Genomic DNA, 19,205 nt, shown 5'->3' with positions numbered 1-19,205 from the left:
CATAGTCTTGACGAGATGCTTGGGTTCAAAGGCAACCCAGTTTGCCAGCTGGGCCACTGCCGTTACCACCTGCTGCACCTACTGCCCCTGAAACACACAAACTTAGTGCTGTGTGTACCGGTATGTATGTAAGTAGATAGAAAAGTATAATTATGCTGATGAGGCCTTTATGGCCGAAACAGCTTGCTGTCTACAGCATTGGGTATTACGCTCCTCGGCTTTTGTCTTGTTGAGCACTCTCAGTAGGCTGCTCTAGTGCTACTGCATCTCGCAATGCCCGCTACTTTTTGTAGTTTGAGCACTCTGGCGCTAGAGCGACGAGCTAGCTTAATTGTCTGTGGTGCCTCCTTTGCCCCATGGCTGGTAGCTCGGCCTACTTAGCTCGTAGCTGTACTGATGAGGCCTTTTTGGCCGAAACAGCTTGCTGCCTACAGCATTGGGTATGCCTGCATGCATGTATGATTTCCAATAGCCACTCTGGTTATAATGGCACTAGATGCGTCAGTAGACGGCAGCAGGAGAGACAAAAAAATGTTCATTCAAAATATGCTGCCGACTATAAGTCTACAAATTGTCGTCACGTTTTTAAAATTTCAGCCTCCCAGGGCCAAACACACACACTTCGGCCGCGCGCATTAGAATTTCAGCCTGCCCTGCTGCTGCCTGTATACACTGTCACACTGAGCCTTGCAACACAGAAGTTCAGCCGTAACAAATTTTAGGCCAAAAAGCCCAGGCCGAAAATAAATATGCGGCAAATAATTATGTGTTGACTTTACAGTATACCTACAGTGACCAGAAAGCCAGTGAGTTCATACAATACAAAAATGATAATTCCGTTCAAATACATCCTAAGAGTACATGTATTGCCCGCATACCTGGTTATGTAAAGCGTTGAAACCACTCACAAACATGATGACAATACAGCGCACAGTGCTGAAGAAGCATGTCAGACATACCTGTGTGCACAGTGGAGAACAGCAGAGAACATCAGGATAACACTGTCCACACACAGGCAAGTACCACACTGAACAGAATCCTCACTTGCAAGGGCAGGGCATGGAGATGAGAAGAGTGACAACCTCACTACAGTGTCAATGGCATATCATGCCAGTTCTAGCACCAGTGGACACAATATTTCATTCATGCCCAACCAAATGCTGAGCATTGCCTGTAGACGCTGCTTCACCAAGCCAATAGTATACAAGCACTGTACAGTGTACATGCAACATCATCGCGGCAGTGTGAGTTCAATACACATGTAACTGAGTCATGCAGCATGCAGTGTGGGTTCAATACACATGTAACTGCCTAGGGCATACATGTATCTGCAGCACTGTACACTGTACACTGTACAGCACTGCAGCATCACACTACAGTACTGTCATGTGCCGGAAGAGCTGAGGATCAGCCTCCTACTAGTCCTAGCCTAGGCCGTTCTTATGTTCATGTACTACAGTCTATGCACAGTTGAGGCACCGTGTATGCATTGGTATGCTGTGCTGTGCATGGTGAAATCCTAGCCTGGTCGTTCTTCGGCACTACCCGCCAGTACTGTATAGTATTTGTTGTCCAAGACTGAGAATGCAACACTGGTGTCAGTGTCACACAAGCATTGCCAGTGCCACAGCAGACTAGTGCTTAGCCAGTGCCACAGCAGACTAGTGCTTAGCCAGTGCCACAGCAGACTAGTGACGTGTCAGTGCCACAGCAGACTAGTGCATGTGACAGGGCTAGTGTCACACACATGCAGGACACGCATGGAGGTGGGTGTCGGTCAGTACACACACACACACACACACACACATACACACACACACACACACACATACACACACACACACACACACACACACATACACACACCCAAACACACACACACACACACACCCACACAAACACAAGCACCCCCACACACACACACACAGATGCAAGTCACAACAAAAAAACGTCATCAAAATTTAATAACTGCTCTCTAGTCTGTGATGAAATTCTCATTGCAGTAAATGATATGTTGTGTGAGAAGCCTAACACAACATACTATGCACACGAGAGCCTAACCCATCCTGGTCAACAATAGAGTGGCAGCTGGCAAACGCCAGATACAGTCAGACCTCGCTTATCCGGTCCTCTTTTATCCGGATCCCTCGCCATCCGGCAGAAAATCGTCGGTTACCGATTTACAGCATACGCCATGCATACATACACTATGTGTGTTCGATTGTCCGGTTCCCTCGCCAATCCGGATATTTTTTTGTGGACAACGGATGTGTGCGTTTAAGCGAGGTCTGCCTGTGCTACACTACACTACACTACACTACTGCTGTATGTCCACTGAAGTGTTGGACATGTACAGTGAAACATGTCTAAGGCGACCGCTCAAGGGACCTTCAAAAATCTGGTCTCTGCCACCAGGTGGTCTCCTTATCCAGGGTCATTTGACTGGAAATTGCATCCCTTGGTCCTGGTTCCAGTGGTCCTCTGGGACAGGTGGTCGCCTTATCCGAGTGGTCGCCTTTACAGGTTTTACTGTAATCCAAAGATCAGTTGATCATACTTACCAGGATGTAGAACGTAGTCACAATAGGACTGGACAGTTTGCGTAGGATGCCGATTGATCGACGTGCGCTCAGCAGAAGCAGCAGAAAGACAACGGCGTTGGGCACCAGCAGGAATATGTCCCACGGTACAACACTGAACGATGTCGGCGAGTTTGAGAGAGAAAAAAGAGGGAACATAGCAAAACACAACACAGCATACACGACACAGGCACACACGCACGCGCACACAGACACACACGCACATCATGAAGCGGCACCACCAAGGCAGCCCAAGTTACGATTCTGCAGATCTCGCAGACGTGATTCCTCTCCGAATAACTGCAGATCCAAGGGCACTGGACTTGTTACGGTGTCTACTACAGTGTTGACCGTACCATTCTTTGACCCAGGTACAACTTGACCCCTCCCTCCCCCTCCCCCTCCCCCTCCCCCCCCCCCCCCCTCTATGAATCAACAACAATACATGAGCTAATTTCGGCTCAAACATTTCGAAATTTCGCGTACATGTAATCAGGACTGGTAATCAAATGAACCCACTGTTTTAGCCCGAATACCATGACCGGTGGCGGTGGTGGACATGCACCCAGACGTGACTGACTGAGAAATAGAGCTACAGTACAGACTGCACTCTGTAGCACCATACAGCATACTGTCAGTGTCAGTGTGTCACCAGGTCACTGGGATCGACAACAAACCATGATGCAGGAAACAGCACAACAATCTGCTACTTCAACAATCTGACACCATGCAGCTACGAGCATACTACTAGTACAGCTGTAGTTGAAGAGGTCTGAACTCAGCTTCCGCTGTTCTCATCTACGAGCGCCAGGAATCATTTGAAAACACTTTGAAAATGACTCGTTTGTTGTTTTCACGACACCACAAAAGCACGAAGGTACTCACTAGGTGTTTCCGATAAACTTCACCAATATCCAGAGGCAAGGCGTAAGCGGGTATATTGGGCCAATGGGAACCGCAGTCAGCGGTCCGGTTGTTGTATTGTAATCCTCTTCCGTGGTGGTATGATTGGCAGGTTCAAGCGCTGTGATATTACTGTCTGGTGGAGTGGAAACGCTTGGAACATTCGCCCACTCCGCTTGGGACATGATCTCTGCGACTGGCCAAGAACAACATCTATGCTTTCACAGATGCCACTTTCGCCTTCGCTTCTTCCACTTCAACTAGAACACGACGGCAAGACGAGCGCGAGAATTGCTGAGAATCTCTGTTACTCAGTGTATTTTGAATGACTCTCATCGGCATTTCAAACAGGCCAAGTACGCAAGGCATGCATATCACTGCTCGTACTGTCACGTCGTCACGTCACAAGCATGAAGTCATGCACTGACTTTGTGTAGACTGTGTGTTGCAGCGCGTATTGGCGTAGATCTACTTACTGCTCACTGGCAGCTAGCTCCTGAGCTGAGTCCTGTGCCTGTGTGTGTGTGCCATGGCATGGGCATGGGGTGCTCCGCCAGTGCAGCGGTGCATGTAAGGTCACGTCAGGCCATGACTCCATGAGGAGTGAGGAATGTCAGGAATCATAACAGGATCAGACGTTCAGATTCATGAAAATCATGAAACTCCATCATTGTCACAGTGAAGACGTGTACAATGTCATGTCCATGTATATGTTTCAAAAATTCATTCAAACCCGCAAGACTGTACATGCCATGATTGTACATCATTGAACTAAATAAACCAGGCATACCGTGGCACTCAATTTTGTCTGGTCCAAATCAGCCTCTCCCCCCTGTTCTTCACCACTCAGCACTGCACAGTACTGAATATCCAAGAGACTGAGTGGACCGTGCGGCTTCAGTGACGGTACGGCACATGATGTACGCTCGAGCGCTCTTGAGTTGGCCATGCGTACAAACCAGCGGCTACAAGTTCTTTCATGACAGGTGACCGTTGCCCAGGCCATAGCCAATAGGCAGCCCGAGTTCCCGCCGCAGGAACAGGCCATCAAGGCAGGACCGTCTAGCGTCATTTCGGGAATAATTCGACCTTTGACCTTTCCTACTCATGATGTTGTAAGACTGAGTCAAATGAAGCATGATCAGGACTCGGTCCGATGATGATGCAGGGAATAATTTACTTTCCATTTTTTGCATAGCAATTTTGCTACACATAATCAAACTTGAATAGCAATTCGAACATCTTGCGTAGCAGTTTTCTTCGACACTTGACAACATTGTCCTTCTGCAGAGCTGATCAGAGTGCAAGCTCAGAGCTCAGACCACAAGTACATGTACACTGTAACACCTTAGTTGCAAACCTAACCGGGTGCCACGATGCATAGCTCAACACTTTCGAAGCTTTATGCATCTGTTTCATCCCTAGAGACACACCCGGCACGCACACTGTGCATCATACTGTCGTGGACATGGAAATCCGGTCGCACGTCTAGCGGCCCCAGGACACTGACCATGCAGCCGTGGATAAGCGATACACACATGCATTTATGCGCTGTAGCGCGCTGGTCGCATCGGATTAACACACGCAGCGTTCTGTACGCGCTGAGGGCGCCGGCCCCGGTCAATCGACTGGATTTCCATGTCCACAACAGTAGGATACAGTGGAAAATCAACATGTATCGCAGTTTCATGCGCCACATTTCTGAAGTTGCTTCGCACCTCAGAAGAATTGCGTAGCAAACTGCGATGCGATACCGGTTAAATTATTCCCTGTGATGGCTGATGATCTTGCCGGGCCGAGCCTGCCCGGCTCACTCCGGCACAGGTCACGGGGTCAAACATGTGTGCTTCAGCTCCTAGCACTGCCGATGTACACCCGCCATGACGGGACTACAAGCACACTGAAGCCTGAAGGGCTATCATTGCGCTGTACTACCGGGGTGCATTGCTGCAAGCTCCACGCCTGATCTCAGTGACCTCATCACTATCCACAGGGTGATCTCACACAATCCGTCACCGCGGCAATCTCATACAGTCTCACACAAAACGGCACACAATCTCATACATTCTCATACAGTTTTCTGCCGGGTCTGCCCCTCAGGATGCATGCCCCCTACACTAGGCACTGTGGATCCTGCCTGCGAATCATTTTACCATTGTACTTCAAAGTAGTGAAATCCTCCTCGGTGTACTGAGCGTAGCCGTCCGCATCTCAGTCAGGAACTGACCAGCAAAGCTACCCTCGCTGTGCCTAAGGCCTGCCGTACTCTGCATGTGCTGTCGTGGACATCGGGAAATCCGGTCGGATGACCGGGGCCGGTGCTCTCAGTACCTACAGAACGTTGCAAGTGTGTACCGTATTAGTACTCACGGCTGCACGGCTAGTGCCCTGGGGTCGCTTGACTCGCCTCCGACCGGATTTCCATGTCCACGACAGTATGTCGACAATGCACCCCGCCCGGCAAGAGTGCATAAACAGGAGTAGGCAACTGTAGTTATGGCCCAGCGCGCGGCGCGCTGCCTTCATTACATAACTTGCTTTCATCACGCTCTGGAAGCATGCAATCAAACTCACAATTTCTCGTACGAGCTCATCGGGCCGTTTTTGCTCGATTCGTTCCAGTACGTACGCGATCTCTAAATTTTGGCGAGTGAACTCCAGTTCCGTACGAAAGTTCATTTCAAACCAGAGGGAAAGTGCGGTGTTTGATTTTCCGCAGTGCGCGGAGCCGCGGACTGCAGCTGAATGATGTAATGAAGGCAGCGCGCCGGCATCTGGCCCATAGAAAAGAGATCACAGTTGCATACTCTTGTTTTTGGACCCTTGATCCCGCCCGTCTATTGCAGCCTTGGACCGTGAGCGACTCTCTCATCCGCATACAGTTGTGCGGTGTTTGCCGGGCCGAAGAAAGTATAAACATGGGAAAATCACACGCCAAGTTTCACCGGGCGGCCGTGATCTTCCACTCGTATATCCAGGGAGTCCCTACACTCATGTATGGCATAAACATGGCTGGTCACAAACGGTGCACCGGTGAAACACCAATCAATCATAATACGGAGGCTTAGCATCACAAATTTTGCATTCGAGTTAGCCTACATTTTCGGCTTGCGACTCTGAACTGGAATGCGAAGTTTCGCATCGTTACGTTCGGAAAAGCAGCTGAAACACGAATCAAAGTCTCATGCCAGGACAGTAATAAATTTACTACGCTGAACAACGTTGCACTATGTATGACCATGGGACTATGTATGACCTGCGCAAATTCTGCCTGATTTTTTCTGTAAACAATGCGGGTTTCGTCCCTGTGTTCGACTTTCATTGAAGTGCGAACTCGAGCATGGATTTCGTCTTGCTAAACCTTCGTAAATGTCATTTTGATGATGCTGCTGATGTTTTTGCATGCGAGTACTCACCTGCTCAGCTGCCAGTCCTGTACTGCTGCTCAGCCTCACAACACCTGAGGCTGCTGCTCATGGTGAAATCAGATCACTGTCGACATGTCATTGGCTGATTTGGCCTGGATCATCTACCATCATCCAATTTGGGAGCAAAGGGTCAATGCAGCTTGTCAGTCACCCCTGTACAGATTGACAGGTACTAGGTATAAGCAGAGTGCTTTGGCACATAGTGATAGGACTTCAGCATTGGCATCAATTTTGGCAGGTAGTTCAGGCTGGAGAACATTCACGTGCACAAACGGACCTAGGGAGCTGTTGTCAAATGTCAAGAATTTGCGGAGACCGCTACAGCAGTGCAGCAGCACAGTACAATGGCAAGGCACCATACCAATACGAATCTCGTGATACTTCCATACGACGATAGTCGACAGGGCGATGCGAAGCGCTGAATGTGTGGGGTCCTTGGCTTGGGCCAACTAATACTTAGGCCTGCACACCCGTCATCGAATACCTGGATACGCAGCTCGTAGGTCTACCATAATGGTCCGCCCTTCATTTTTGTACAACTACTAGCTGGCGTTTCCCATCGCCAGTATCACCTTGACTTCTTCACAACAACATGATAATGCCAATGATACGAAGTAGTTTCCCCACTCTCATTCGGCTGCACCAGGCCAGCGATCTGCAAGGCCCTCCTGCTGCTGGCGTTTCACAATCAAAGAATTGCAGTAGACACCACTTTCATCACTACGGCCCGGTCTGCATCGATACGAGCGAAGGACTTGTCACGTCCGAGGACTCCATCAGGTGTTTACCGTCGGACCGGTCACTCTGTCCTGCCAGTCAGACTGCTGCAGCGCGCTGCATCGGTCGGGATCAGCAGATTGGGCGTAGATCTCATACTGAGTCATAGCTAGGGTGTCGCCAGTACTGTCGATCCACTCGCTAAGTATACTTCGTTGCTATCCACCGATACTTTCAAAGAACGTCACGCCGGGAGGAACCATTTCGCGGTTGTGCCGGACACGCGATCTTCTTGGCCATTGGCATTGTCATTGGCCGCTTTGACTACTTCAAGTGCTTGCCTCTGGCCAGCGCTTCTCAGCCTTCCACTGGCGCTGGATAATGGCAAAGAAACGATAGAGCTAGACTAGGAGCTCGGGAGGCGCGACGAATAGACTGAGGCCGTGAGGGTGTGCGTGCACCGGCGGGAGTGCCTCATCTCTAGTTCTCGAGTTTGGATGGGCGTTTGATTTGTTCAGGACAACGATAAGCGTGGAGGAGAGCTGAGTGGTCGTCCAAGCCTTGGCCTTTGACCTGTTCGCGTCCGGACCAGCTGAGCCGCAGAGCGGTGTGCGTTCGCTGCTGAAGTGTGATATTCACTGGGAGCGCAACAGGTACAAGTGCACCAGGCTGCAGATTTCCTCCGCGGGACTTCCTGGCTGCGAGGTTGGCTCATTTCGTTGTCCCTTCAGCTTCGTTGCAGCTCGCTGACACAATGGCTACGCACGGACAGGGTGACATGGTGCGCGGTGTCATGGACGCCGTGGACAGCGACTGGCAGAAGATCCAGATCAAGGCGTTCACAAACTGGTTCAACGATCGGTTGAGAGGAAACCTGCAGAAGGCACCCGTTGTCGTAAGTCGCCGACAAAAATAGTTGAGTGTGTACATCTATTTATTTTATTTTATTCCAAGCAATACATATTTATACACCTGCCATTATCATGGTTATCCTATTTCACTGACTGGTGTAGCATCACCACAATCATGACCTTTAGTGCTTTACGTTTACTCAATGTTCGGGCATGCCCCCCCCCCTCAAACCAAGAGTGTGCAGCTTGTGACCTTTTCTGCATGGGCGTCTGTCATGTTATGAGTATTTCACCATGACGGACGTCATGGACACCCATGCAGAAAATTGAGGTCAACATATTATAAACCTTGCCAGCAGAACAGGAGGGTTTCCTGTACTCCAAGAGTGTCATTTCAATGAATAATGCAGATCTACGTGTGCATTGCCGCAATGCGATGCTGGATCCATTTCAAGCCTAGCATTTTTAAATGCTAGGACATTGACGCCAGGACACGATGCTTTCCTGACGTACTGTACAATCATGTTCATCAATATGCGCATGCGCCGTCTGCATGCTGTGTGCACACCGACTGGCAGGTCAATGACATCACGATAGACTTGTGCGACGGTATTCTGCTCTGCCAAATGGTGGAGGGCCTGCTGCGGCGGGCAGGCCGCGGTACCAAGTTCCGCTACAACAAGAAGCCCAAGCTAAAGCAGCATCGCCTGGAGAACCTGGGAATCGTCCTCAAAACGCTCAAGGATCAAAAGATCAAATTAGTGAATATCGGTAAGTTCATTGGTGTTCTTTGTACTGTTGTACAAGTGCAATGCTGGTCAGAGAAATCCAACCTCATGAATAAAGTAGCGCTGCGTTCGAGTGCACAGACCAGTACGTGTAGTGCTAGGGCTGCGTAGCGCCCGGCAACGCTATTTTATTCATGAGGTTGGATTTCTTTGGCCAGCACTGCATATAATGAAAATGGTGGTTGCGGCTTTGGTGATGATGTTCGTAAGAAAGGGTTTGCTCCCCACAGTGAGTGCGTTCGATTACACACTTGAATCGATTCATGAATCCATTCGCATGCATTCAAGTCGTTCGATTTCATGTCATGAGCCCTGGAATCGATTCGGAATCCATTCACTCTACTCACATGGGGTGATGTGAATAGCGCGAATCGATTCATGAATCGATTCGTGAATCGATTCGCGTGCATAATCGAACGCACTCACTGGAAGGGAAGTCGGCGGAATAGCGCGAGCTCCGGTGTGGGGAGCAAACCCCTTCTAGTTCTTAGCACTGTGAAATAGTGGATCAAAGTTTCGGTCATTGTGACCATCCTCAGGACGAAGTGGGCAAGGAAACAGGGCATCCTTTAAAAAAAATTCTGTTTGGGGACAAGGTGGGGGTAGGTGTGGGGGGGGGGGGGGGGGGGAGGGGCAAGAGAAATTGATAGCCAGCTCATTCACAGTTGCTACTTGTTGCACAGTTCTCATTAGAATTGCGCTCTCATGAGTCACAACTCAAAGACACTTCGATAAAAGACTGTATTATTACTTCTAACTTGAAAACAATCCCATGGTGGGAGAAAGCAACCCACTTGTCGCTACTCAAACAAAACAAGAACTCCGCCAAGGCAACAGAAGATACAGCATGCGTATCAGAAAGCAGGAGCATGCGCACTGCACGTTGAGAGTAGCTAGCTGCATCACTGCGCACGTGCCAGCGGCCTAAAGATGAAACAATGCATTATGAATAATTTATGATGTAATGCAAGACAGAACTGCCGGGCACCTTGCTATACTCATAAATCACCAGAACCACAACACAACCAAACTCTACTCATGGCAGGTCCCATCCTGAGCCGGTGTTCATGTTGGGTGCCTTGTCCCAGATTTTTACAGCCTCACAAATTTTCTTCGGGGCCTATCTGGCTCTGTGGTGGTGATGGCAGTTGCAAGTACACGTGCATCCACAAACTCGGTCCCTTCCAAAGGCTTCGATTTGAGTGCAATTTTGCAATTGATTAACATCGGACTGTACGGCATTTGTACTGTTCATGTGTGTATGTGTGTTTGTGCACACGTGTGTGTGTATGCGTGAACATGTGTGTGTGTGTGTGTGTGTGTGTGTGTGTGTGTGTGTGTGTGTGTGTGTGTGTGTGTGTGTGTTGTAACGGCTTGTAGGACCAGAAGATCTCATGGCCGGAAGCCTCAAACTCTGGCTGGGACTAATCTGGACGCTCATCGATGAGTTCCAGATCAAGACGGCCAAGGGCGGCTCAAGTAAGAAAGCTTTACTCGACTGGGTCAATGCCCAACTGCCGCCGAGTAAGCGTGTCACCAACTTCACCACCGACTGGAACGATGGCACTTGCCTGTGTACCCTTATTGATACGCTGCGACCGGGCCTGTGCCCGAACCACGCGTCCCTGAACCCGTCGTCGGGGCTGCAGAACTGCGATCTGGGCATGTCGCTGGCCGAGCAGCACCTCAGCGTGCCCAAGCTGCTGGACCCGGCCGACTTGAACAACCCGATCGTGGACCAGCTGAGCGTGATGACCTACATCAGCTACTTCACCGACACGCAGGTCAACGGACTGCTGCAGTGGATCCGTCAGCGACTGCCCGAGCAGGACATCCAGAACATCACCACCGACTGGAACAACGGGATACTTCTCTCGGCGCTGGTCGACTCGTTCGCACCGGGACTCATTCCGCATCATGACGCCCTGAGTCCCACCAGGGCGTTGGAGAACGTGAAGAATGCCATGAAGATAGCCAAAGAACGCCTAGGCATCAATAGTGATGGCATCACTGCCAACGAGATCACGAATCCCAAAGTGGACGAGCTGGCCATGTCGGCGTATCTGACTGTGTTTAAGGAGTGCACGCTGAAAGCGTCACCGGGCCAGTGCATTGCCGACGGACCCGGTCTGAAAGCGGTGCCGCTTAACGTGCCGGCCGAGTTCCGCGTCGACTGCTCGCAAGCCGGCCAAGGCGATTTGAAGATCGAGGCGAAGGGGCCAAGCTCCGACGCCAAGGTGAAGACCACGACTGGCGACGAGGACCAGAAAGATACTTACCAAGCCGTCTACACGCCCCAGGAGCTCGGTACGTACACCGTATCCGTGAAGTACGACAAGGAGCACATCCCTGACAGTCCGTTCAGTGTGCCCTGCGTAGACCCGTCTGCATGTCACGTGACTGGAAAGTCCCTGGGCGGACAGGGCAGCGTGGTCGGTGAGCCGCTGGAGTTCCAGGTGGACACGTCCGCGGCCGGCCCGGGCACGGTGGAGCCAACCCTGTTCGGACCCACCGGTATACAGCCTGTACAGCTGAAGGACAGCGGTAACGGGAAGAGCGTCAGGATGTCCTCCACACCAACGTCACCGGGCAGTTATTCTCTCGACCTGAAGCTGAGTGGGCTACCCATTCCCGGTTCACCGTTCGCCATTGCCGTGTCGGACCCGAGCAAGTGCCGGCTACTCACCAGTTTTCAGGACGGCCATCTCGGCAAGGTGGGAACTCCCATCGACGTCGCCGTGGACACCAGCAGGGCCGGCCCCGGCGTGCTGACGGCGGTCGCCACGGGAACGAGCCGCACGGTGCGCCTGGAGGCGCGGGACGGTGGCGACAGCACCAGCACGATAGCATTCGTACCAAGCGAGGCGGGCCAGCACAGTGTGGACATACTGTGGGACGGTCACTCGATTCCCGGCTGCCCGCTCGGCATTCCCGTCATCGACGTGTCTCTGTGCTGCTTCGAGGACCTGCCTAGCTACGCGCAAGTCGCACGGCCGCTAGCCCTGCGTCTGCTCACGCAACAAAGCATCAAGGCACCGCTGGTCGTCACGGCGCAGAACGAATCCGGTAGTCGCGTACCGTCGACAGTGAAAGCAGACGGCGCCGATGCGTACAAGATATCGCTGACTCCGGCGCAAGTGGGCACCATGGAGATTGACGCTACCTGGGCAGGTGATCAGGTGTCGCAGTGCCCGTTCGACGTGCAAGTGTGCGACGCGTCACGCTGCTCAGCCTACGGTCTCGGCCTAACGGAGGCAGCCAAGGTCGGGGAGCCAGTCACGTTCACCGTGCAAGCCAAGGACGCAGGAGAAGGCTCTCTCATCGTCAAGCCAGCCGGACCCAAGGCCGTCTACTCCGCCACGGTGATGAGCAACGGGGACGGCACGTACGAAGTGTCCTTCACGCCATGGGAAAAGGGCCCGCACACCATTGCGATCAGCTGGGGCATCCAGCAGATACCAAACTCTCCCTTCCCACTGGAAGTCACCGGGCGCATTCTGGCATCGCAGATCACGGCCAGTGGTGACGGACTTAAGGAAGCCACTGCACTGGCACCGGCCGAGTTTCAAGTCGTGTCCTCCATCCCGGCCGATCTCACTGAAGGTGATCTGCTAGCGGTGACCATTGAGGACGGCGCTGAGAAAGCGGCCGTGGACGTGGCAGACCTTGGCGAGGGACGCTGCGCCGTTACCTACGTGGCACCGAGCAGCGGGACGTACACGATCGCCGTCATGTTTGCCGGCGAACATACGTCGGGTTCGCCGCACATCGCCGTCGTGTCCTCGCGCCCAAACGCCAGCAGGTGCGTCGTCAACGGCGCCTGCTTCGGTGCCGACGCCAAACCTCTGGCCGGCGATCCGCTTGACTTCACCGTGGAAACCGGCGCGGCGGGCAAGAGTCGCTTGAACGTGGCAGGAACAGACATGGGTGGCAGGCCGTGCCGTGTGTTCATGGCTAACGATGACGATGATGTGTATTCGGTACGCGTGGACACAAAGAATCCCGGTGCGTACACCATTGCCGTCAAGTGGGCGGACGAGCACGTTCCCGGCTCGCCGTTCACCGTGGCAACCGGCAGTCGCATCACGGCGCAGAGCATGCATGTGAGTAGAGGCGACGGGTGCAGAGAGTACATTGTGTGTGCTGCAACACTACAACCAGTGTTGTTCTGCTTGGCTGCATGCGCTACTTAAATGCACATACACTAAAAACCTGTCAAAGCAACCGTTCTGATAGGGCGACAACTGTGATAGGGCGACCCCTACAGCTAGGACCAAGGGATACTTAATTCCAGTCAAATGACCCTGAGACTGAGTACATGTACATGTTGCAGTACAAACAGACTTGTCAACTCTTTGGTTTTGGATTGTCTGCTCTACTCATCTCCTGTGTGTGTGTGTGTGTGTGTGTGTGTACGTGTTTGCACGCGCACGCGCGTGTGTGTGTGTGTGTGTGTACATGTATGTGTGTGTGTACATGTGCATGTTTGTGTGTGTGTGCGCGCATGTACATGGGCGTGTGTTATTCGCTCCACCGTAGGTTGAGGGTCCCGGTTTGAAGAGTGGCAAGACCGGAGAGGAGGCAAGCTTCACCATTCACACGCCCAAAGCAGGGCTGATCGACACCGGAGAGCTCACTGTCCAAGTCTGTAGCAAGTTGGCGGGCGTGGAGCTGAAAGACTTGAAGATCCTGGACAACGACGGTGGCAAGTACAGCGTCACCTATAAGCCCCTTGTTGCCGAAGAACACGTAGTCACGGTACGCTTCGACGACCAGAATCTGCCAGGGTCTCCGTTTGTGGCGGTCATCACGGCACGGCCAATGGCAGATCAGTGCGTTGCCGCGGGAGACTGCCTTGAGAAGAACGTCATGTGCGTCATGGATGAGCCGCTGGAGTTTGAAATCAACGCAACCGCCGCGGGCAACGGGCGCCTGGTCGTCAAGGCCGAGGGTCCCGAAGGCGAGGTGCTGCGCGCCTTCCAGAGCGAGGAAGAGGAGGGCGTGTACTCGATCCGATTGGACACGTCGGCTGGCCTGGGAACGTACTCCGTGCAGTGTCTGTGGTCCGGTAGTCACATTCCCGGCTCTCCGTTCCAGCTGACCGTCGGCGAAAAGCTGACGGCGCAGATGGTGTCGGCTCACGGCGATGGGCTCCGCGAGGTGTACGCCATGAAGGAGGCGACGTTCTCCGTCTCGGCAAAGAAGCCTGATCTGTTCGACACGGGCGCGTTGAAGATGACCGTGGTCGGCGATAAAGGACACGTGGGCCTGGCCGTCGCGGACAATCAGGACGGAACATACGCGGTGACGTACATGGCACCGACGGATGGCCAGTACTCGGTCAGCATATTCCTGAATGGCGAGGACGTCCCCGGGTCGCCATTCAGCGTTATCGCCTACCTACCTCCTAAAGCCGACAGGTGCATGGCACGTGGCCATTGCTTGGAGCCGGACGGGAAGATGATGGTCGGCAAGTCGGCCGAGTTCACGGTGAACACGACCGACGCCGGACACGGCAAGATGTCGCTTAAAGCCACCGACCCTGGCGGCAAGAGCATTCGTACGTTCCTGTCGGACGACGGCGAGGGCATCTATACCGTTCGAATAGATCCGAAGGAGAGCGGCGCGTATAGAGTGGAGGTACGCTGGTCTGGAGAGCACATTCCCGGCTCGCCGTTCTCACTGACGGCAACGGATGGTCTTTCGCCGGGCACCATCACAGCGTCGGGGACGGGTTTGTCTCGCGCCTTCTCACTCATGCCCACCGCGTTCACCCTGGACGCACCCGAGGCAGGCCTGCTGGAACGCAACGATCTGACGGTGACCATCGACAGTGCCCTGCACGGCAAGCCGGCGGAGGTGGAGGTGCGCGACCTCGGCGACGGCACCTACTCCGTCAACTACATGGCGCCGGGCAACGGGGCGTTCCTGGCGTCCATCAAGTACCGCGGCGTGCACATCCCCGCCTCGCCCTTCAAGATCACCGTGTTCCCGCGGCCCAGCCCGGAGAAGTGCCGCGCGTTTGGCAAGTGCCTGGAGCCCAAGGTGCGCAACATCTGCGGCAAGCCGATAGACTTCAAGGTGGCAACTAGCGAGGCTGGCTACGGGCGGCTGGTTGTAAGAGCGCAGGATCCGCACGGCTCGCCGACGCCGGCGTTCGTTGCGGAGGAGGGAAAGAACCTCTACATCGTGCGGCTGGACGTCAAGGAGGCCGGCAAGTACATGATCAATGTGAAGTGGGGAAACACGCCGATACCCGGCTCGCCGTTCAAGCTGCGCGTTCACGTCGCCACCGACGCCAGCAAGGTGAAGGCCGACGGGCCGGGTCTGCGGTCGACGGGTGTGCCGGTCGGACGCGAGACGTCGTTCGTGCTCCGTACGCACGACGCCGGAATGGGTTCTCTGGTCGTACGCATGCACGGCATAAAGGACAACTTCAAGATCAAGCTGGAAAAGGACCGCGACGATTCGCGTCTCCTGCACGCCAAGTACACGCCGAAAGAAGTCGGAGACTACGAGATCACGATACTGTGGAGCGAAGTGCACATCCCCAACAGCCCATTCAAGGTACCCATTGTCGACCCACATGGCCGGCCAAAGGAGCGTGCCCGTGCCCAACAACCGGGTCCTGCCAAGAAGAAACTGGTCAAGGTGACGAAGACACAGCCGGGAATGACGTACGTGGACGACAGCGGACGCATGGTGCACACCGACGACCCGGCCATGATTGCAAGACTTGAAATGGAACAGCAGCATGCCGCCGCAATGGTACAGACGCGACAGGCGCCCGCGACGAAGAGAACTGTGGAAGAGAGACGTGTAGTGCGCCGGTCGCGCAACCTCAACGAGAGTCACGACATGGAAGCTGAGCAACGGGTGGAGAGGCGCCGATCTCGAGACATGGACATGGATGGAGATGTGGTGATCGGTGGAGGGCTACCACCGGCCAGACATCGTCGTGATCGCCAGGCTCAAGCACAGGCAGGCTCTAGTAGTGCTGCCGCCGCAGCCAGCAGGACTGCCAGGTCTCCACAGCGTGCGATTGCAGCAGCTGCGGCCGCACCGGAGTCACGGCGTGCACAGATGCCAGGCGGCAAAATGGCACAGCCGGAATACCACCGATCGCAGCTAGTTCAAAAGCCGTCGCAGCGCAGGGCATCGTTTACAGAGGACGATATCAGTCCAGAGTTTGACCACGTCTTTGCAGCAGGTGCACCAGTGGCGGCTCACAAGGCTTTCAAGAAGTCGGCGTCGGCTTCGAGTGTCGAGCAGTCATCATCCGGCTGGAAATCCGGCGGGAAAAAGAAGATGGCCAGAAAGCAATCAGAGTCTGCTGCGTTCGCCGTCCAACGTCAAGGCAGCATATCAACGAAAGCGAGAGGGACGGGCTTCATGCTCGACCCAACCAGTGGGTCCAAGCAGATCTTCACTGGCGAGCTCCGCGGTAACAGACAGTTCCGACTACCATCGTAGGAAGGGAGGGCTACAGTGAGTGATGGAGTGAGCGAGCGAGTGCGTGTTTTGACCTGGAACCTAAACTTGTCAATGGTCCATGGCTGTGTAAGCCGTGTAAACGGGCGAGCAAGCAACCGTCTCAGCAGCCAGCAACCGTCTCAGTTGCACACACCGCCCCAGATAGCAAACCATCTGTGCCCAGTTATCACCGAGGGTGGCATTGTGCCAGTGTAATATTGCCCTAGGCTACGCAGGCTGCAATGTTCTAAGCTCTGTAAGGTAGCGGTATACACAGCCGACGCGGATTGATCAAGGCCACTGGCCAGTTTAGCAAAGTGAACTAGAACTTACCGCTCCTGTTCTTAGTGCGCCGTATCGAAGTGTTCATCCCTCCCTACCATTACACCACCGTGTGTGCGTGTGTGTGTGTGTGTGCGTGTACGACTGTCGTGGGCATGTCAAACCCTGCATGCTACTTCACAACACCCACTAGGGCTGCAAACACTGACGAAAATGCCGCGATCCTTCTCACCCCGGAACAGACTGGAATTAGTGTACGTGTGTGTAAAAGCTTGTTAGCGACTAGTCAAGATAGGACGCGTGACATTTGCATTACTATTTCATTTCTTGCAATCATGAGACAATATCCAGGACAACCGCTAGGTGCTCGTGATCCCGTGCTAACCCATGACAGACAGTTTTGAGTGCAGAAGAGTATTTGCGTATACAATTTTGCACCAGATTGTGCAGCTTCATGCCAATATCATAATTATTGTTTCTGTGCTGACTCAGTTTGAGTTAGAATCTTAGTCGATAATGTCGAAAGTGAACTGATGCTTTTTATTTTATTCTATTTTTTCGTGTACACAGTCGGATTAGCAGTCAGATTTGTGGGAAAAAACTGGTTTGTGAAATTTCTGAGTCCTGATGATGGAATTTTTTAATTTTTTTTAAAAATATGTTAAAAATACAATAGATCATGAAAATTAATACTCCTGCATGAGCTGATGCTTGCTACCCTAGACTGTCAACATCATGCTTTAAAAACTATTCAATATACCAATAGAGTTCAGAACTAATACTTAGGTTGCACTCGTTATACAGTCCATTTCAAAACTATAGACGCGTAGGGTTTTGAAATATTTCAAATTTGGCTGGAACTTTTTGAGAATAGTTTTCGGAATGTTGCTCAGGACCGCTCCACAATTACTCTCATATAGTTTCTAAACGATTCGATAACAGACGCCCAATTTCAAGTGGAAAAATTTATGCACAAAGTGATCACAGATTTTATGTGGTATAGATGCTGGCATAACGGTTTTTGCCTAGGTACGCGTCTATAGTTTTGAAATGGACTGTAGTTGATTTGCTTCGGCTGGCAAGCGTGACTGTGCGGCGTATGCGGTGCATGTACAGTGAGACGACCGCTCGAGCCAAGGGACCTTCAAAACGTGGTCTGTGTTACCAGGCAGTCTCCTTATCCAGGGTCATTTGACTGGAGATAGCATGCCTTGGTCCTGGTTGCAGTGGTCTTCTAGGACAGGTGGTCGGTGACCTTATCCGAGTGGTCACCTTGACAGGCTTTACTGTGCAATGGCAGTACATGCATGAACTTGCTTTATACACAGTCAACTTCGCTAATAACGACAAATTGCGAATAACGACAGAATTTCCACGCCCAGAGCAAAGTCCATACTACCTGTATACAATAATGAGACGTCGGGTATAACGGCACTTCGCGACTAAGGACACTTTTCTGATGCCCGGCCGAGTGTCGTTATACACAACGTTTACTGTACTGTACTGGCAGAAACATTCACTGGTTGTGTAGTTCTCTTCAGGGTAGTGCCAGAGCCAGAGAAGAGAGCACGGCTGTAGTACCAGGATTTCAGGCGGTCTGACCAAGCGGGATAAGTGACCGCAAACGAGAGAGCTTGGAAGCTCAGGGCCCTACGCTATGCTTTTTTGCCTTGATGACCTAGACAAAAAAAGCATAGGGATGTTATAAATTCTTTAAAAAATTGCTTTTTTTTAAAGACCTAACCTGGGATTCGAACCCACACTATCGCGCCCTGCATGCATCCCCCGATACACTTCGCATACATACTAATTCTTCCAAGTTGCTTCACATTATGATCTTGCATTTGAAAGCCCTATTTGAATATGCATTGTGGCCAACCGTCTTTGATGGTACGGTACGGGATAGGTACGGGACAGGTACGATCGAGGGTAATACGACACCGTCTCCCCTACCGTACCATCAAACACAGCTGCACTGGCCACATACAGCTGCCCGCAATATTCAAATAGGGCTTTCAAACGCAAGATCATAACGTGAAGCAACTTGGAAGAATGGGTATGAATGCGAAGTGTATGGGGGAATGCATGTAGGGCGATAGTGCGGGTTCGAATCCCAGGATATGCCTGAAAAAATAGGAGAATTGAAAAATTCATAACATCCCTATGCTTTTTTTGCCGTCAGAT

At 52.4% G+C, this 19,205-nt stretch overlaps 2 protein-coding genes across 2 annotated transcripts in view; one reads left to right on the top strand and one right to left on the bottom strand.

Annotated features, from left to right (window-relative positions):
- Positions 1-3,836, bottom strand: part of LOC135818563 (transmembrane protein adipocyte-associated 1 homolog) — a 13,353-nt gene extending 9,517 nt beyond the window's left edge. Inside the window, exons 1-3 of the mRNA XM_065331961.1 lie at positions 3,465-3,836; positions 2,562-2,694; positions 879-959 (exon numbers count right to left, since the gene is read on the bottom strand). Coding sequence (XP_065188033.1) covers positions 879-959; positions 2,562-2,694; positions 3,465-3,667 — 417 coding nt within the window. The 5' untranslated portion in view covers positions 3,668-3,836. The remainder of the gene's footprint in view (positions 1-878; positions 960-2,561; positions 2,695-3,464) is intronic.
- Positions 3,837-7,524: 3,688 nt separating this feature from the next.
- Positions 7,525-17,800, top strand: LOC135818562 (filamin-C-like). The gene is made up of 4 exons (XM_065331960.1): positions 7,525-8,522; positions 9,057-9,249; positions 10,647-13,369; positions 13,806-17,800. The coding sequence occupies exons 1-4, from the start codon at positions 8,382-8,384 to the stop codon at positions 16,737-16,739; spliced, it is 5,991 nt and encodes a 1,996-aa protein (XP_065188032.1). The 5' UTR covers positions 7,525-8,381; the 3' UTR covers positions 16,740-17,800.
- Positions 17,801-19,205: the final 1,405 nt, after the last annotated feature.

This window comes from Sycon ciliatum, chromosome 5 (assembly GCF_964019385.1).
Source record: "Sycon ciliatum chromosome 5, ocSycCili1.1, whole genome shotgun sequence".
In the NCBI taxonomy this organism is placed as follows: Eukaryota; Metazoa; Porifera; class Calcarea; order Leucosolenida; family Sycettidae; genus Sycon; species Sycon ciliatum.
The sequence above is the reverse complement of the archived record's forward strand: the minus strand, read 5'-3'. Positions and strand labels throughout refer to the sequence as shown.

Bases quoted from the DNA above. Each gene is read 5' to 3' on its own strand.
- LOC135818562 (XM_065331960.1), top strand. From the start codon at position 8,382: ATGGCTACGCACGGACAGGGTGACATGGTGCGCGGTGTCATGGACGCC. The intron at 8,523-9,056 runs GTAAGTCGCCGA...ACCGACTGGCAG, and splicing joins TGCAGAAGGCACCCGTTGTC to GTCAATGACATCACGATAGA. The intron at 9,250-10,646 runs GTAAGTTCATTG...AACGGCTTGTAG, and splicing joins GATCAAATTAGTGAATATCG to GACCAGAAGATCTCATGGCC.